Here is a 20,626-nt window from a genome sequence, read left to right as displayed (position 1 = left end):
GGGATCGCTATTTGAAGTGCCATGATCTGTGCTATGCAGGAGATCATAATAATGATGGTCATTTTTTGCCAGAGATGTCAAAGAACATTTTGGCTCCTGGGACACTCACATCCCACATCCCTGAGCTCTGGCTCCTGTCAGCTGCCATCAGCCTGCAATTCCTCTTTCCTGCAGATGAAACAGCCAGCAAGTTTTAGAGATATTTTTCCCCATTTGGCCAGCATCTCTCACATTGCCCCTATTATACACTTCCACCTGGCCTTAAAATCTCTTTACTTGTTAGAATAAAAATAATATAGTAAATGCTCTGAAAATGTTTTACAAAAGAAAAAGGTATCCAATATCTTTTATTAAGAGGTAAGAGACCAATTAAAAGGTGATTTAACCACCTTTCATTGATTTCACTACCTTAATACCTTTAAAAACACAGCTGTTACTCCTTAGACTCAAAAATTTGTTATGCCAAGCATTGTTCAAACACTGAATTAAAAGCTGTCCAAGGCATGAATAGCTTACATACCTGCTGCAAAAGAGTGAGCCAGGTTCCACTCCAGTGCAGACTTTTCCCCATTTCTACCCTCAGTATTCCCCCCTGCAGCTCTGGCTGTAGGTGTCAACTGGATCTTCCTCTGTCTTAAACAACCAGAGGGCCCAGGAGCCCAGGGGATGCCCACACTAAAGGACAGAACCAGCCACCTGAGGATTTGGCCCACAAATCCAACCCACCCTAATCCCATTCTCCAGGCACTGCAGGAGGATAGAACGTAAGTAGAGGAGCTATTGCCAGCCTAATCAGTACTTGCAGGACAGGTAGGGATTGCTGTCTGGAAATTCACCCATGCACAAGGGGATTGTGCTACAATGGTTTCTTTCTGCTTTTCCTCTGCCCTCTCATCTGCTTTTTTCTCATTTCATAGCTCAAAGGAGGTGTCTGTAGCTCCCAGCAAGCAGCCAGGATCCTCAAAAAATGTCCTCGTTGTGTCTGTGATTTTGTTTGGTGTTTTTAATTTCCATTAATTTTAAAGGGATGAACATCCAGCTGTGTTTTTAAGTATCTTGTTATGGGAAAATATTCAGCCCAAAATATGCATAGAGCACCAGTGATAATAACAAGGAGGTGTTGTCAATACTGTGTAATGACATATGTTATCGCTGTAGAATGTAACAAAATCTGTAGCCAAAATTACCCAAAAAGTAATACAGTGTGATTTGTCAGACCTACCAGTCTATGTCGGGCAACATAGACAATCTCCACAGAACACGTCCTAGGCATGTTGTTTTAAGTATTTTTTCATAAGCACTGTCCAATGCATAGATTTTTATGGGAAAGTTGTTCCACTAATACTTTAAGGGAATTAATTAACAATGTGAAATTTTCGTCAACTTCTTGAGCTACAGAATGACACAATGCAACCTATAATTTATACTTTTTTATTATTTATATGAATTCAATAAGATTTTATAAGCAAAACCAAGTGAAGAATTTGTCTAAAGTTGTTTTTATATATATATATATATATATATATTCCAAACTGAGATCAGTGAAATAATTTAGTTTGGATGACTTTAAATCCCTCCAGTGACTTTAAGTCTCTCCAGACATCTTAAGCATTACTCAGTCAATTCATGAACTATTTCTTCCTTCCCTCCAAACAGATGTGGGCTAGTTGTCCCATACGTTGAGACAACCAAAAACCACTTTCCCATCTCAGTAGATCAGAGTAACTCTTCACAGGAAGGGCTCACTAGTCACACTGGCAGTGTTTAACAATTTTTGCTCTGCAGGTGAGCAGCCCCATGCTGACCAAGTCTTCATCTATCAGTAATGCACTATTTAAACATACCTACAGTCACAGCACAGCCTCTGCAGGATTCTTCATGCCAAAATTATAGCAGGAATAATATTCTTTGCCATGGATGCTAACTAAAGTGAAAAATATTGTGAAGACAACATGGTAGACACTTGAAGGATTGTATTTTATTTTTTTTGATGTGGTTAGACAGGTTCTCCCTGAAATCTTGAGCATCTGTAGTACTAGAAGAGCCCCTGTCCTTTTAGAAGAGTAGTTGTTCAATAGAATTGCTGGGCCAGGAGTTCGACTTCACTAGTTTGCAGTCCCTTCTTTTCATATTCTCCATGGCAGAGCTTTATCTGTTTGACTGCCAGCACCAGCCTATTTGGCATCTGTCTGCTTTGGGTCATGATTTGCTTACCAGTAATGTAAAGGTAATAAATTAAATAATCTTTTTATTTTTATTTGCATATGAGTAAAATATTTGTTATATCTTTGAATTAGTATGCCTTTGTGTTCATCAAAAGTATAAAAAGACAAATGCACTAATCGTAAGGTTGAATTGAACGAGAGTACTTGTGGAATATGAATGTTTAAAAGGACGTAAGTATTAAAGAACAGGGCACTTAATAAGAAAGTTCTCTTAATTATAGTTCTGATACCAAACAGGAGGCAAAATATTGTCAGGAAAGAAACAAGGTAGGTATTGAAGGGGAATTGCAACTTTTTATTACTAACTTATTTAAAAGTAACATTCCAAAGCTCTATTCCAAAATACTATGTGTTCTCATGCACTGAAGAGGCTGGATAATGTTAGCCTATATTCTATAAAGGTCTCAAGTGCTTAAAACAAGAACTAGGTGCAATTTAGTTATGTTAATCCAAAATCATTATTTAATGGCTCATGGCGGCTTTTGACTATGAAGCAGGATCCACAGTCTGCCCTGGTCAACCCTGTTAGGAGACCTGATATATACCTGATGTCTCTTCCTCCCTGTGACGTTGGAGAAGGAAATACAGATGTGCAAGGAGTGGTGGGGCAGCCCAGTGCCCCACCTGAAGTTCAGAGCAGGGAGTTCACAGGGGGTAAGACTGCAGAGTATTGATATCTTGGTATCAGTGGGTAAGATATCTTCCCTACTGTGTCCACTCACCTGTGGCTTCTATCTGTTTCAGAATTTGTCTAGACTCACCAGATGACTTTCTTTTCAAAACTAGAAATGAAACTATACTCAGGTTTCTAAGATGTCATTCGGAAGTGCTTAATTTTTCATTGCATTGCATAGAGAACACAAAGGTCTTATACAGACGCCTGGGGTTTCACTCCTGGTTGGTAGCCACCTGAGCCCTTTCCTGGGTCCAGCCCTTTGGCCAGTGAAGAAGACTTGCCCACAAAAATATGACTTAAATATTCCACAAATCAAAGAAATATGAAAATTTTGATGTCTTGTACATAGTAAAATGTGTAGCTTTGCATCCCCAAAATAGAACATGGTTTAGCACTGATTTATTAAAATTAGTATTAACGAGATTACAGTTGTCATTAATTTATAACCTGTGTTTAATGAATTTGTAAGTTCTTTACTTTTGTAGAAGTAAAAGGAAAATACATTTATTACATGGCAAGTCATGCTATTGCTTTATGCAATTTCAGACAACACACTTTTAAAAAAAATCATTATGTTTGCTTCTCACTCGATATATCTATGCTAAAAGATGATGTACAGCTACAGGTGTAAGTCTGTCCAGATCAGCTAGTCTAAAAGGTCGCAGTAGCAGTTCGTAGTGTTGAGTTTCTTGTACTTTATATCTTGCAATGTTTTACAATTTCAAGACAATGAATAGCTTATTTAAACATTTCTTTATATCAAATTATATATCATGTAATGAATAAAACAGTGTATTACTGTACTTGAAATTTACCGTGCAAATTAACATAAGATTGAAAACAAGCATCTGTGCTCCAGGACATAGGTGACTTAAGAGATTGATAATGGTCACATGAGTGGGCGTATGTGAAACATGGAAGCAGAATCCCAGCAAAATGGGCAGTTAGCACGTCCTGGCCACTCCATCCAAATGCTCTGCATTTACGGCAGCCTGTCCCTTTCGCCTGTAAGGCTAACAGAGGCATTGCCTTTAGAGCCAGGATCACAGCCTTCATCAATTAGCTGTCTTTTAATGATGTTTTTGTTATTACTAGTATGCTGGAAGTGAAAATGAAAAGGCATGTGTGGTTTTGTGCCCTTTTCCAAAGTGCAGCATGTCTTTGAGAACAGTGATGTGTTGATTGCAAACTCGAACTCAGAAGATAATTTGCCTATTTCTGAACCTCTTGCCTCCTCTGGAACAGTACAGACAAGCTTGTTTGCTTTCTCTCTGTCTCTCTTCCTTTATTCCCTCTGTCCCTGAACCATTCAACAGCCTAGACTATTCAAAGAGGTAAGAAACGTACACAAGAGGCCTCCTACTCTTGTCATCTGTCAGTCATGGATCTCGGTTGATCCATAATACACAGAGGGACAGAAAAGCATATAGCTTGTATGAAGGAGCTTGACCAGGGCTTTTCCCCAAAGAGATCACTGTTGCTGTATTTAAAGATTTCTGTCTGCTTCTAATTGTCCCTGGTTGTCCTGGAATAAAGGAACTTTAATTAGTAAGATGGCTCCTTCACTATCTATCCTTTGGCAGTTCTCATTCCCCCTTCAGAGTTTTTTGGGAAGTATGGCAGTATGGAGCAGTCTTCTGTCTTGGAGAAGACAGTGCCAGGAACACAAGTAGTTGGCGATCTCAGGCCCAGAGAGATTACACTGGTGGAAAGGAGAAGAAATTTCCACCAAAATACTACCGGTATAGAGGCTCATATGAGACTATACATTCTATGATCTACTTGCTGTCAGAGATAAGAGGATATGCAAGCCATGTTCATGCCCTGTGGTCCCTGGGAATCTGAATATCCTTCTGCAGCCAAAGAACAAAAACAAACAAACAAACAAAAACAAATGAACGAACAAGCAAACAAAAAAAAAGAAAAGAGGGGGAAAAAAAGAAAATCCTAGGTGGCTCGGAACTTTACAAGGCCACACAGGAAGTGCAGAAGCTTAATTATTTAAGACATTTTTGTTTCTTATAGTCTGATGTGTACCATGTGCTCCTTGTTTACTGCTAATACCCATAGGTTCTTGTCATTGGGGACTAAGCTGAGAAAAAGGCTACAAGGTAAGTTTCCCACTCCAGCTCAGCTGGCAGCAGTCCCTTCATGGAGGGCTACAGCATCCTGAGAAGGAGTCTTTTCTTCTGGTCCTCAGAGCCATTTTCTGATCTTAAATCACTGAATATTAACTTCAAGGGCAAGATATACTCCACTGCAATGCTATTAAGTAGTAACTGATAACAGTTACTGAAAGAAGTTAGCATATACTTTCATTTTTAGTACTTTAATCTATATAGCTAATACCATATTTATCTGTCCAACCTACTCAGAACTTATTAAACTCTCATGTTTTTAAAGAGGCTGTTCAGAAACTTTACAGTTATCCATTCTGTTTATTATTTCTTCTTCACTCACCCATGAAATCTAGTTCTCACCTTTCCACCCACTTGTCCTAGTGCCACCTACACATATGCACACACATACCTTGTATGTACCACCAAGTTATACATACCTCACTCATTAAATGACTCAACTCACCTACTTCATGTCTATTCAGAACTCAGAAACTAACAGTTCCCTTCAGCCTACCCACCCTGTTTCACACATATTGTCTTCACTCAGACGTATATCTGAGCTTTTAGTTTTGGTCTGAAATTCCCCCCCTATACCCAAAGACCAGAACTCTGGACTACCTCAATTCTGAACTCTCAGCAGCTTCAAGACCTCTTAGGTCAGCAAAGCATCATGAGTTCCCTCATTGTCTATGTATCTCTATGGTTTGCTTTGCAGACAGTGCTTTCAGAAAAAACTACAAGTTTTAGAAAGCTTAGCAGAGATCCACAAAAGGACATAGTTGCCTGAAGATATAATCCTGTGTTGGGATTTAAGAGGAATCCACAAATTCCACTTATCTTTTGAGGCATTTAAGCATTTTACCAGTCAGTTACTTGGTCCAATCAGAGGCCTAACCTTAGAGTACAGATACCAGCTCAAGGTGTTCAAAAAGCACAATGGGTTCAGCCATTGGTGATGTTACCCCATTTTCTATGATACCTTCATGATTAGAACAATTCTCCAGCACTGATTCATGAGGCACTGGTGTAGGCCTGGAAGAGTGATTTTATAATCTGAGGAAGAAGCGGACCTGGCTGAGGATATGTGAAAGTCTTGGTGTCAGTTTTGTACTTATTGCTTATCTTATTAGAATTTCACATAAAATGCTCGAGTTTTTCTTGGAACAAGGATTGTGTCCATATGTTCCCTCTTAGATGAATGTCCTAGTGCATGCTTTAAAGAGTTAAACTTTTCATATCTCCAGTCCCAAGTCTCTGGGATTGTTTTCTGCAAAGTGTTCTGTCTATGAAAGTAGCGGTTTAGGTACCTCACTGCACAAGAAGGCTGCAGGATATGAAACCTGATCTGATAAAAACATTTCCCTGCAGCCCAGAATTAAGTATCTAAACCCTCTGACAGGGCAAAGATGTAAGACCCAGCCCTGCTATCAGGTTCTCCTATTAGACAACTTTGGCTGCTTCCTTTCCAACACAATATTTATTTTGATTCTCATTCGTAGGTTTGATGACTAGAGAGCTTAGATGTTTACTTCAGCAGTGTATATACAACTCAGGTATCAAAAAATTAGTATAGTGACACAGAAAATTACCATACTAACCTTCCTTTATGGACCTAGTTCATATTTTGTCCACCTTATTGTTCATTTTCAATATTACATTGACCTTTAGAAGCCTATAGCTTGTTTGTGCAGCCTATTTAGTGTCAAGACAAAAATTACTGATGGCTAAGAAGCAGCAAGCAATTAACATCAAATATTTTTGAAATTAATGTAGTTTGTTCTCACTATCTCCTAGCAATGTACGTGGATATAGACATTCTTCCCATTCCTTTCCCTGCTGCCCCATATTTCTATTTATGTAAATTCAATAAATTATAGATGCCACAATATGAAAATGTATTTATTTGTTACATGTACAGTTCAGATAATAGTCATGGGACATAATTCTCATGGTATGGGATGTATATACCTCATATACCTGTAGCAATGAAAGCAAGCAATTTTCCACTATATTGTATCAGGGTTGAACTTTTCATGGCCATGGGCCTGTCACATGGGATCATAACTTCTTCCTGTAGTGTAGCCTGAAGAAATAACTAGAAACTACCAGAAATGAAACTATTGACTATAACTATGTTACTGAGGCCTAGTAGGCAAGCAAAATGAATCACAGCAAAAAAAACTACACATCACTTCCCTGAAATAAGTAAAAGATGAATATTTTGCCAATGTCATAAAGGTGTTGTTTTCATACTACAAACAAAAGTAAGAGGATTTTTAAAAGATAGCTTATCAAATGACAAATAATAAAAAAAAATAAAAATTAAAAAAAAAAGATAAAATTACTTGCTTTGTTGTTTTAAGTACATAAGTACTTAAAAGTTCAGGCACCTGTGTTCACAGATCAGTCTAGAGTCCTGTTTTGCAATCATAAAGTACGATATGCTGACTAAATATCTTAAATATAGAACATAAAAATCCCATTCCAAATCTGAGAAATGCTAACAGTATTCCACTTGTACGTAGGTGAAATATGCTTATTCTAACATTCAAATATTTACCCTAAATTCCAACTCTGTATGACTGTACGTGTTAAAATGGCAGACCCAGACTAACTTGTTGGACACAGGAATACAGCTATTTTGAGCTAGCTTTCTGTAGAAATTGAAGTAACTTAGCTAAACTTTAGCTAATATTTAGCAACTGGTTTAAATGTATTATGACACATTGTTGAAACCCACTAATTTTTAAAGAATTTCTGTACTAATATATCCTCTCTATATATCCTCTCTATTTATCACCTACATTCTTTTCTTCAGGTCATACTGATTTTCCTGGGCTCTCCAGAATATCTTTCTGCTGTTTTCTAGACACTGACTCAATCAAACAACTTTTCTCTACCCATACTCCTGGACCTATCAATTATCCCTGACCTCTTTTATTGCTGTCCAATCAGTTGAGCTGAATCTTTGTCAAACAACCAAATAATTTGGGCTGAAATAAATGAGAAACCACTTTCAACTTCCATACTACAAGCAAAGACTACCACACAAAGGTTCCCGTAGCTCCAGGGTATCTTGGCTCCCAGGTCAAAGTGCACAAGAGTCCCCAAAGTATGTATTCCTTGGATTCCCCAAGATTCAACAAAAATCACAAGCAGGCTTGTCCACTTCCATGATGGCTGGGCTGCTCAGCTCTGCTTGCAATAAGGCCTGTGTCCCAGGTGTTCAAGGTTATTTAAGTCTCTCAGGCATTTGTAGGTCTGATTTAGATTTTTCTAAAAATCATATCTTACATATTACAGATCTCTTTTAGGACCAAAGCTCTGAGAAGAAAACTCTCTCAGAATGTGGGCTGCAAATTCTCTAGCCTCAAATGGAAAGCCAATGGTAGCTATAATTTTGGCCAGGGAACCACTTTGAGCTAATTTATTTGAAAAAGTAAGAGCCCACCTATGCATATGGATACTTCCAAGCCCTGGGGACCAGATTCCTCTTAAAAAAGATAGTAGTCTCATTGTCAAAGTACGTCCTGACGGGTGGAAGGCATAAATTTGGTAAAACTAAAGATATTCAAACATGGGTTTGAATCCTGCAGTTTAGTAGACTACATTTACCTAACAGGACAGGAACCTGGGTTTTGGTCCTCACTCCGAATTTTCTGAAATTTTTTTAAAATGTTATAGGGTCAATTAGTTTGAGAAAGGCTTTGAACTGGGAACTGAAACTAAAGAGTCTTTCTTCTGGTCTGGTTGTTTTAACTATTAGACTGTGATTTTTCTTGTGTTCTTGGTCTCTCAAGCCCCAGGGGTCTGGTACTCGACTGCTAAGTGACAATTTCCGCATGACAGATGCAGGGTGTTTTCTTCAACTTTTTAACCCTCCAACTGAGAACCTTGATCCTGTCAGAATATATTAGGCACTGCCTGAGAGTTCCCAATGTACTGGGAAGTAAAGTAATACCAGAGTTCTCTACCCCAGTGAGGCTTAAATGCTGAACCACTTAGACCAGGGACCTGTCAAACTGCAGAGAGCAACTGCCAAAAGTAAGGGAATGTCATGCTCTTTTAAAAAGTGCCTATGTTCATCATAAAAAGACTAGATTCTTTCAATGTTTGTGGTCTCCAGGTAAAGAAGAGTTTGAGATCATTATTTTGGATTTACACAGATTCAACCTCAATCCTGCTTTAACTCTAAGCCTAAACTTTTTATTGGATCTAGCTCCTAATACTTATTGAATTAATTTCTTTATCTTAATGAGCATTTGGCTTCTATATGCATTTGAAGATCTAGACTAGTATTACAGACTTCTGCGTACCCCCTCAGTGCCTCCAGCCCATCACTAAAACTCATTTATGGATTGCTATCAAAAGTTGTCAAGGCATCCAGCTGTCAGCGTGCACATCAGCAATAGATCACCCACACATTTGCTCACTCCCACTGAATGCATCATTCCCACAATGCTCCAAAATTTTACCTGCCTTGAGAACAAGAATGTCAAGGTCCCTCCTGTATCAGAGTCTCCTAACATCCTGAAACATGTAAATAAGTTTAAACCAACTTTAAAAGATTTGTTTCAGAGCTAACAACTAAATAACTTGATTATTATGGATCTTCAGCCATGTATTACAACCAAGACCTTCGCAGTCAATGTGATATTTCACACTGGCAATAATTTCACACTGGCAGTATTGAGCCAAGGAGAGGAAAAAAAAAAAAAAGCTTAAAACATCCCTTTCCTTCTTAAATTCTAGGGTTCCAGTAACATTATACAGCCTTGGTGCTTGTTTTAATAAGTTTTTAAATGCCTATCATGGCATTTGTGGCCATCATCTGGCTGTAGTGCAAAATAACCTGTCCATCCTTTCCTTCCAGACAAACTTTGGGCATGACTCCGCATGAGAGACCAGTGATGTTGGAGCAGTGGAGCCTCAGGCATATCTGCAGTAAACAGGAGCCTACAGGATGCCTGCTGTGTGAGGTCTGTCTCTCTGGGCTCTTCTTAGGGCAGACACCAGGTTTTTATGTCTCACCTAAATCACACTAAACACCAGGACTGTTCCCTGAATTTTCTCTTGGTGCATGATTTAGGTAACAAGCCATAGAAAAAAGCAATAAGCCTAATTCAGACATGCTCAACACAGTCATAGCACTCCTTTGTAAAATTTATTTAATGCTTTTTAGATATGCTCAAACAACACTGGTGAAAAAAATATCATTCAAAACATTTGCCTGGAATAACACTCAGTTCAGTGAAATTCTCAATTGTGTTACACAATCTTCATTTACAAATAAAACAAAAATGTTTGTGCAAATGCATGAATGGTAAGAGGCCTCTGGCTGTGACCTTCTATCTCTTCAGGGTGGAAATGTGTCCATTCCTCTACACAGGTATATCCAGAAAGTTGCATGATGTAACTAAAGTCTAACTTTACATTTTTCAAACAGGGGTATCACTGTAGCACTAAGTCAAAACAATTAAATAAAAATCTGGGAGAAGAAAATAACCTATCAGCAGATGTCATATTTCTTAGAGTATTGCTTAATTACACTAACAGATTATCAACTGCAATATCAGTACCAAAATACTGAGTTAGTTATTACACCTTTTCCTGTGTTATGTACTACACAAAACCTTAGGAAAAAAAAATCACAGAAAAAATATGAAGCTTTACTGCAAAAGAAATTAATGCAAGAAAATGGTGTTTTTAAGTACTAAAGAGATATGAAGCATTGCCTTTTCATAGCCTGCTAAGGAGCAACAGCTGTACTTCATTTTAACTTGACGTGCTTCAGATCTCATATTCATATAGGTATTTAATGATCCAAACATAATGGTCCTATATAGTATAATTACTTATATGAAGGCTCAACTTCATATGTAATCTTTTTAAAAAGATGCTTCAGTGGAAACCTTGCTTTGGTTCTAACAATGAATAAGCTCTTTAATAGTGAAAATGTTTTGGAGGAGTTGGAGACTATTGACCATGGATCCTGAGCACAGCTGACAATCAAAGAATGTTATTCCTTCTTGACAGACTCCTTGCTTCTTCCTCCTTCCCAGTATAACCAATACAAGGAGAACAGGTAGAGTGCAAGACAAACCATCAAATCATAGTGATAGAGCGTTGCAGCAAACACAAGAAAGAAGAAGAAATAAAAGATTTTGCAACCAATATGTTTTAAACCTGGAGATTCACTAGGCAGCATATGTGCTTCACTTTTCTGGTCAGAAATATCTGCAGAATGAGAAATATGCTGCTTTTCATTCTGTGAGTCATCAAGCCAATTTAGTGTTTTCCCCTCAGTTATTAAACGGTCAGAATCAGAGCCCTTCCTGCCAACTTCTTCGGTAGGCTCACTAATTGAAATTTCTGGCCTCAATGACTTCTCTTGTTTGAATTCTGCTTGATGGAAACATTGACCTATATTCTTCCCTCTTTCTTCCCTAGAAATGGCTGTGTCTGAAGTGGAAGGTACTTCTTTTCTTCCAGCTTCAGGAGAGAGGTTTTTGTTAATACATGTCATTTCATTTGGTAGACTTAAATCACATCCTGACTCAGCAAAAACCTTTTCAATGACTTTGAAATCAGAGTGAATATATGGATGGTCCTTGTCTCCTGCCACAGTGGACCCTTCAGAAGATGCCACTGAAGAGCTTTTATAGTGGTAATTGGGCATAGTGTTTGTACCAGAAGGTGACATTTTTGTTTCAGCTTTAGCGTGCAGATAGGAAGGTGTTCCAAGGTAGCTTTCTTCCCTATAGAACTCTTCCACTTCCTCTCCGTATAGGTGCTTTTGGGTGCTCAAGGAACATTTAGATACTTCTTCTGAATATAAACCCTGCCCCAAGCCATCTTTCTTTCCCATAGCAGAAGCCTTTATGGCTTCTCCTACAGGTAGAATATTGCCAATGTCTGATTTTGCTTTGGCACGTTTTTCCCTGCTATTGCATACAGACATCATTTCTCTTTGCAGTGTTTCATGTACGCGTGCATTATAAATATCTAAAACTGATTCCTTTTCAAATTCGGTGTCATATAATACACCCACTGTGTTGAGTTGACAAAGAGCATAATGTGAACCATCATTTCTCCCTTCATGTGTATCAAACGCTGTTTCCTTTTCCTCTGTGGGCCTGTCACTTAGTGCAGTCTCTTGAGGTAGCTTAGCAATTACTGCTTTTTCACTGGCAGACATTTTTTCTGGAGCACTTTCTGATGTTGTTTTAATTATATAAGCTGTACCTGCCTCTGCTTTCCCTGTAATACCATGCTCAGAGACAGGAGACTTTTCACAACTCTCTGTCTCTTGGCAGGTAAACAGCTCTTTTGTGTAAGCTGTACTCTGAGACCTTGCATCACCCCCCGCTTCCCACCGAACCCCACTATCTGCTCTTTTCCATGCCTGTTCTGTGGCATTTGCTTCACTTTCCTTCCCTATCAGTCTTCCCTTATTTCTGTTGTCTGACTTTCCTCTGTCTTTTAACCTTGTGAATCCTCTGTGTTCCTGAGTGTCTTCAGCTCTGCTTTCATCCCCCGGGGAGCAAGCCCTGGGATCTGCTTGTTCAGGCCCGGGTGCATGCTTGTTGTCTTCAGCAGGCAGGGACGATGTGTTGAAGGTTTTAGTAGTATGTTTTCTCTGTGATTTGAAAAATTTGGGTGCTTCCTCCTCTCCGATTAGTGCTAAGTCTGCTACTTCGATGACTTTCTTCTCCTTCTCTGTATCAGTGCTATAGTTCTTTTCTGACATTTCACCAGCTCCTTTTGTGTGTGTGTATTGGCTTTTTGTGGAATCTATTGAGACATCAGCATTTGCAGAAGTGTCGGCATATAAATCTCCTTTTAAATGTACCCGAACTTTGCTTTCAATCATCTTGATTTTTCCTTCATTTTTGTCAGTGGCTGACAACAATGAATCCAGAGTTTGGTGAGTCGTTTGCAGCGCCTGGTGCTCTGGAGCTGGATTAGCATTGCCATCCAGCGTTTCTGTTATGCACGTATTTAATTGCATGGATTCATCATGCACTGAAGAAATGGTTTCTGGTCTCATTTCACAGGCCTCTTTCGAGGTATCAGCAGCATCCTCACTGATGAATAACCTCTCCATCATCTTACTTCCTGAGGCACTATCTGTTTCACCTCTTGAAATATCTGTGTGGCTCTTTCCTTGTCGGCTTGAGATGGTAGCCACAATATCAATAGCCTCATTCTGCTCTGTTCCAGGAAAATATTTTGCTGATGAAAGGGAATCACTGGTACCAGTATGATCCCAAGACTGCTTGCTGCTGTTTGCCGAGCCAGCAGTGACTTCCTTTCCTAATGGCTGACTATTATAATCTCTTATGGAATACTTGGCATTATCTTTTAATTCTTTTCCTATCTCTTGTGAAGTATTTTCAGATGAGGAACCGATAGGCACAGGGTGCCTCAGCAAGTCACTGCTTCTTTCTCTACAGGTTAGCTTTTTCTCCAATCTTTCAGTTTCACTTGGAAAATTAACTGGTTCTGTTGTGTCTAAATTCCTTTCATCTCTGGTAGAGGTACCTTTAGCTCCTGTGAAGTGCTGATTTAGCTGAAACAATAGAATAGAAAAGAATGATCAAAAAGCGCTTTACAAAAATATGCCAAATGAATGAGGCAGGATTTTATTATTGAAAGTTTTGTTTTCAGTAAAAAAGCTTTTATGGAACATGTTCCAAACCGTTTGCAAAATTTGCATTGTATGTATTTTTTAACATAGGTAATGAGCTTTATGGTGGTGTTGAAAGGAGCAGGAAATAAAATAGAATTCAGAACCCTCTCTCTTTATTCATGAGTTCAGTAAGCTGCTAGTGCATTTTATACAAATTAAATCTGAAGAGAATATTCCCTTAAAGGGAAGCTAATTCATTCTCTGCACATTCGGTTCTAGGTTTGGAGAGAGGGAGGCATTGGAGGGGGGAGGACTGGTGCTTAAATGAGGGCATTGATACAGTACATCAAAGCCTGGTAATGTACGGTATTGTCCAGTAAAACAAAGACATATTTCACACTGACAAATACTGTAAGGATTATCTTTGCTTCATTTCTCTCAGGGACCATTTTATAGGCTTCAACCAGACTGTTTTTAGACAATCTAGTAAGACATGAGTTGGAAATGAGATTAGCAAAGTAAAAGGCCAGAAACTAATCACTCTCCCTCCCAGCTTCCAAATACCATATTGTATTATTCAGCTATGCCTGCTTGTCATTGCACTCTCTCCTCACTTTAGCATAGTCACAGTGATAGCACTAGCTGATCAATTAGAGGCTAGCTTCTTGGGCACCCCTTTATGCATTTGCACTTGCTGTAGATACCCCCATTACAGTTTCTCTTATTAATATGTTTTCTGCAAAGCCTCTGCAAACTATTAATAGTAAAACGTCACTCAAAGAAAAGTGAGGGAGCTAATGTCTCTGCAAATTCTGTTTTAATGACCCTCTGCCAACCGGTGCTCAAGTGTATTTGAGTTCTTCGGTGATGCCAACTGTCAGGATTTAACAGTGAGATGCCTGTGTTTTTTTCCCCTCTTCATAACTGACATTTGCATGATCTCAATAATTATATGCAAATCTTACGATTTCCCCTTCTTCTCACATAAGGCTCATGTTACTTGTCAACTGCACAGCTGTCTTGTGAGCCAATGCCTGTGCGTTTCAAAGATTTGGTTGTATTTCCATCTATTATAAGCCTTCATTGTTTAATTCATTAAAGAGCGCATAGTGCAAATTAACATCTAAATTATAGCTCCCCCTTCATTTATTGTACAGACAATCCTGGCAATTGATAAACAAACGGTTATATTTGATCCTGCTTTTTGTAACAGAGTGGACTGAGAACAACAAGGGATTTTAGAGGTCCTCCTTTTTTATGTTTCATCAGAAAAGAAAAAGAGAGAGAGAGAGAGAGAGAAAGATTGACTTTCAGGCAGTGAAATGTCCCACAATAGGCAACAATTTGGAACTTTTTTTTTGAGAAAAGGCAAGAAAAATATATTCATATAAGACAAATTTATTCTCTATATATCAATAAGGAAAAAAAAAAAGGACGGTTCTCATCTTCCTCTCCTGATTCAACATTCACATTTTCACAGGTGATAGCTATTATAATCTATGATTATGAATCTATGCACCCAAATGATATGAGCTGAGAACAGACACTGAGAATAATAGATTGCTGTATGTCTCATTTATTGCCATTTTTTTCTTTCGTACTGAAAAATGCAAGCCAAACTACACACATGCACACACACAAATCCAAATAGATTGAATGTTCACTGAGTGTGAAATTTATTATAACAAATTTAATGCCAAATACTGATATAGAAAAATCTGTTATATAAAATATATATATATGTATTTTGTTCATATAGCACATTACATAGATATCTGTTGAAAAAAAATAAAAGGCTAACGGTACCATAAATAAAAGAATTATACCAAGTATAAAGCATTTATGTAAGAATATACCCATCCTAGAGACTAGGATGAGAGATCTTTGAAATATTAGTTGTCTAATTCCTTCAAACTGTCACTTAGAGCCTCTGGTAAAGAAGTAAAAGGGAGAAGTCATTAATTTAAGACCAGAAAAAGTTGATGCACTATGCTGAAATCAAAGCACCTTCTATTGTTGAATCAGTTAGAGATTCAATGAAAGTACAGACCAAGGCTTTACATTTGTAAATTAGTACATCAGTCAGCTCTGTTAAAAGGGGGCATTTCACCAGCTTTGAAGAGTAAATGGATTCATATCATTTAAAACTGTAGATATAATTGTATAACACTTACCAGCAACTCTAATTCTTTTTCATCATCTTCATGATCACCCTGGTTGTATTCTGCATTTTTATCTTTTATATTTTCATTAGCTGGTTCAGTCTCTTTGTCTTCTGCTTGCGAATAAACAATCTCTGGGATGTTTTTGTCTGAAGAGTTAACAAAAACATACTTGAATAATTTCCATGGGATTGTTTGTTACAGTACGTTTTTAATTAACAAGAGCAGTAAGGAAAACTAATTAAACCAGGTGTTGTACCTGAAGTCCTTGAATTATTCCATGTGTCATCATCAGATGTTGCCAATATTTCTTCTTTGCTGTTAAACAAAAATAAACTTCTTGTGTTATTCTGTACAAAAAATTTGTTCTAATTCCTCTTAGACTCAGCTATAAAGACAGATGGTTAATTACACAACATTTTGAAAGCTGTTTGAAATTCTGAAGATAACTGCTTTATCAAATGTAGCTTTTTTGAATGACCTGATATTAAGTCTTGGTCAAAGAAAGAATTGGTCAAGAAAATGAAAATGTGTTGACCTTCAGATTACATTGCAAAGCTGATGCGTTTTCCCAGGCCTTTTCTGAGAAAGCAGCACAAAGGTGATTAGATGGGTCAGTGACAGGAGAGAGTACCTTTGGGGTCAGACAAGGGTCTGGAAGGATGTATGTGCTTAGGAGACCAGGCCTCTCTCTTGCTTATATTTTTCAAATATTTGTATACAGAGATTTCTGGAAAAAAAGACATCTTTTTTTACCTGAAATAAATCAAAAGATTCTCCCTGCATGCATGCAGTATAAATCCTGTTGCTAAGCTATGGCTGGCCGATAGGAATGAATTCTGCTTCCCTGCAGCTGGTGCAATTTTTTCTGTTGCTTTGCTGGCTGTGAAAACAAAGGCCAGGTCCAACACGACAAACACCTACAGAGAGATGCTGAGTGCCTGCAGTCCTCATCAATATCAATGCAAAGTGATAGCAGTTGGAATTGTGTGCTTATAGGGATGTAACCTTTAGTATAACGGGGGGAAAATCTAAAAAGAATGTCACTTATGTAAAATGTAAATTATTATATCACTTCTAATGCTTTCTTTACGAGGTAGATTTTTTTTTCCTGTAGGTCTTAATTTATACATTTTTCAACCAGCCGTCCACCTGTGTTACTGAAAATTACTTTCTAATTTTCAAATATTAATCTTTTCCCTTTCTATTTTATTCTAGGTTCTTTCATTCAAATTGATATAACATTAACTCTGCCACCTAAAATGCTTAATTCAGAAGGAGGTTTCTAAATTTATACTTCATTAAAAGAACCTAGACATCAGCTGTCACCAACTTTTTAAAATACAGCCTTTCCAGGGATTGCCAGACAGAAGCAGACAGAAGATCCTTCCAGTTTAGCATCTGATCTCTGATACTGGTCACCATCAGGTACTTCAGGGGAAGATGTAAAGTTCTTGTAGGAAAAGACATGGGATAATCTGCATTGCCCTATTAAATGTCCTCTTGGGTTTTTGTTGTTAGAGGTTGTCCTTGAGGCACAAGATTTAACACTCTTTCAACAGTTTTTCACCATTAATTGCGATAATACTGAATATTCTTGATATTCATATGAATGTCATGTCATTTTTGAGTTCTGCTATATGCATAGCCTCCGCATATTTCTCATTCTCCTACTCACACCAAGTTGTACTTTCCTCTGCCAACAGTTCCTATAATCAGAATAATCTGCATTTCTTCCTGAAAAGGCTGGCAGAGCAAGGCCTTTATTTTCAGGAAATCTGTGGGGTTTTTAAGGTAAAGCATCACTCCTTATTATTTATTCGTCATTATTTTTTGTGATATTCAAATGCTTCTCTTAGTGTTACACCTAGTCCCCAGTTTCATTCTGCCTCTTTGCATCTTTTTCAGCCACCTGTCTCCATAAGCCTAGACAGTGAGCAAGTTGGGGGTTGACCATGAGATAGACTCATACAAGAGCTTAGGTACTAATGGTCTAACTACAAAAGCAAAATTAGGGGCCAAAACTCTGTATAACACGTGAGCTGAGTTAGTCACCCAAAAATAATGATCCTGAACCACATGGACTCAGCAGAGAACCACTTATTACTGTCTGGTGTTAAAAAAAAAAAAAAAAAAAAAAAGGTTTTTCAAAGTCTTTGTTTGAATACAACTGGCCTCATGCGGCTTTCAGCTATGTAGACGTAACTCTCAGGAAGCAGGGATGGCATCTTTTTCTGCTAGAAAGGGCCCTCACTTGTTCCTTAGAGAAATGGAGTTTGACCCACTCTTGTCCTTCAAGAAGCACTCCCAGAAGAAGGGATTCCCCTATCTGATGTAATAGCCTACTGGCAGCTGGAGCTTACATACAAGATGCAGTGGTACATTCAGCTTCTATCACAGCCTGAGGAGATTAAAAAACACACTGCATACACATCCAAAAAGTACCCAAACTACCAGGGTGTAGACCGTTTTGTGAAAAACTGGAGGGCGGATTTGCCAACTGCTCTTGAAGTTGGATGTACTATCCTGACTCCTTAGCTTATTTTTCATTACATGGAAAAAAAAGAAAAAAAAAAAAAAAGGAAACTGGATTGTATTCCTAGCCTCCTGCATTCCTTTTCCAGTGATGTGTTTGGTTTTTTTTTTGTTTGTTTTTGTTTAAAAAAAAAAAATCTGTGTAAATATAGACACGGTCTTTGAATAAGGTTGTTAAAAAGGAGCACCTCTTTTCTGAACATTTAAATGTATAAGAATAAAGCTGCTTGAAGCTGTATGCTTATAGACATGCTAGAATGGGTTTTACCTCATCTAGCCTTCATTTTCTAAGCACCTGTGTTCAGGCAATTGTGTACTTTACCCATATCATCACTGATGAGAGACTAACACTTCTGAGGAGAGATTCTTTCCCTCTATCTTGGACATCACCAGTGAGATTGTGAGAAGTAAAGTTGTGTTTTTGCAATAGAAGGTGTTTTTGCAGTGTAAAATTCCACTAACCTTGCATATTCAAAAGTGATTGTGCAGGCATGACAGTAGCATAGCAGTGGGGAGTATGTTAAGAAGATAAGGGGAAGGTCCCACTGTCCCAAAATAAGGAGGATAGCTAAGAAAAACAGGATGAGCAGTGCAAAATCAGTAAAAATAAAAATCACAGGCCCTCTAGTCACGAGAGAAGAAGGAACAAAAGAGGAAAAGGAGAAAATAACGGTTGGTCAGATAAAATTGTACATATATGGTATGGGTGTTGAGTATGTTGTAAACCTGTAGTACTCAGCCAATGAGGAAACAGGGGAGAAATCAGGTGTCGGGTAATAGGAATATAAGGTTATGATAAACTTTTACCATGTGCTCCTGCTTGCAGGACGCCTGCCATTGCAATCATGAATAAAATAGCTTCACAGAAGACCCTGTCTGAAAAAATTATTGAGATTTTTCTCACAAGATGAAGAGAAATATCCTTTGAAGGAGCTTTTCTGCCTCTGGAAAAGACTACAGTGACTGACTTAGGCTGGAACCATATGTTTTAGGTAACAAAAATTAGCTGAAGTGAATCCCACAATGTGACTTCAAATTCAAACCAGAACATAGCTAATGAGTTTTAGCAGCTGGGGCTGTACCATACCATGTGTGACCTGAGCAACCCAGTTTTTCTTCTGTTGTGACTAGAGCTGTATTTGTCCTTAACTCTTATTCTGATAGCATATAGAGCCCTGGACCACAAGTTTCTTTTCATAGCTGCAATAAAGGTAATAAATATCAACAATAATACAGCCTTACAGCCTGGATCCACAGCAAAAGATGCACCACTTCAGGACTTCTAACATGACTTGTTTCTAACTAACCTGCTTGTTGCATTGAATTTTATAAAGATTGTAAGTTTGTAGCCCATAATTTGTACACCGCTGTCCTGCCACTGCCTGGCTGAAGGGAAATTCAGTGGAGGAAATTCAATATTTTCTTTATTTTACTTCTAGATCAGAAATATCTATCTTCAGGTAATTATTGTAGTGGGAAATCTGAAATTATCCTAAATTGAGGATGTTAACACTACTGTCTTTGAGGATCACAATGCACATAAAACAATAGCAATTTAACAGCACTTCTTTAATGTAAGAAGTTGTATGAAGATGTTGAGTCTACAGGGTGGTATAATCACAGAACAATCTCAGAAATGTATGTACACCTTAAAGAGAGAAATATTTCCCCAAAGCCCATAAATATTAGCCCCTTTAACAAGCAGTGACAGTTAGATGGGATAAAATCTCTACTACCAAATATTTAATCATTTGACAATAATGCTTTTCAAGAGTGTCCTTTCCCCTTGTTTTTTTATGAAAGATGTTTGTTTAGTTACAGTTTTTTCTCTGTATTTTTCAAAATGCACCTAGCTCACTATAAGAATTCCATGAGCAGATTTTTTTTTTCTTAATTGTAATAATTCATCTGTTATTTTCTAAGTTAATTATTTCACTGTGGTTTGGGAGGATCTAAATGTACGTACATTGTGTATTGAGAGACACAAAATTTGTGTTCAGTTTTAAAATCTTTATTTTTATTTTTAAGTGAAACCAGATATTCTGATAAAAATTCAGGCTAGATAAAATAATGATATCAGCCAATGCAGTTCCCCTCCAAAATAAATACCTTTGTACCTGTAGAAGCTCAGTTGCTTTTTCTCCTTCAGGTGAATGGAGTACATCTTCATAAAGTATATCAGGAACTTAAGAATTTCTACCAGCTTCAAAAAATACTTATGCTCATATGATTCATTCTTGATGGAACTACCATTCACTTGGACTGAGTGATAAAAA

The 20,626-nt window shown here is 37.8% G+C and overlaps 2 protein-coding genes across 5 annotated transcripts in view; one reads left to right on the top strand and one right to left on the bottom strand.

The window, feature by feature from the left end:
• The first annotated feature begins 244 nt into the window (after positions 1–244).
• The window catches only part of LOC308177636 (uncharacterized protein), a 48,421-nt gene continuing 28,039 nt past the window's right edge, over positions 245–20,626 (top strand). The window contains exons 1-2 of the mRNA XM_080555247.1: positions 245–764; positions 9,895–10,000. Of these exons, the coding sequence (XP_080411373.1) occupies positions 667–764; positions 9,895–10,000 (204 nt within the window). The 5' untranslated portion in view covers positions 245–666. The remainder of the gene's footprint in view (positions 765–9,894; positions 10,001–20,626) is intronic.
• Positions 6,905–20,626, bottom strand: part of PPP1R3A (protein phosphatase 1 regulatory subunit 3A) — a 57,380-nt gene continuing 43,658 nt past the window's right edge. For all 4 annotated transcript variants that reach the window (XM_080555065.1, XM_080555066.1, XM_080555064.1 and 1 more), the window contains 3 exons: positions 16,075–16,133; positions 15,828–15,964; positions 6,905–13,593 (listed from right to left, as the gene is read on the bottom strand). In XM_080555065.1, the coding sequence (XP_080411191.1) occupies positions 11,041–13,593; positions 15,828–15,964; positions 16,075–16,133 (2,749 nt within the window). In that variant the 3' untranslated portion in view covers positions 6,905–11,040. The remainder of the gene's footprint in view (positions 13,594–15,827; positions 15,965–16,074; positions 16,134–20,626) is intronic.

The sequence above is a fragment of the Anser brachyrhynchus genome (assembly GCF_964034855.1).
Source record: "Anser brachyrhynchus genome assembly, chromosome: 1".
Taxonomy (NCBI): Eukaryota; Metazoa; Chordata; class Aves; order Anseriformes; family Anatidae; genus Anser; species Anser brachyrhynchus.
This window is presented reverse-complemented; position numbering and strand designations above follow the sequence as displayed.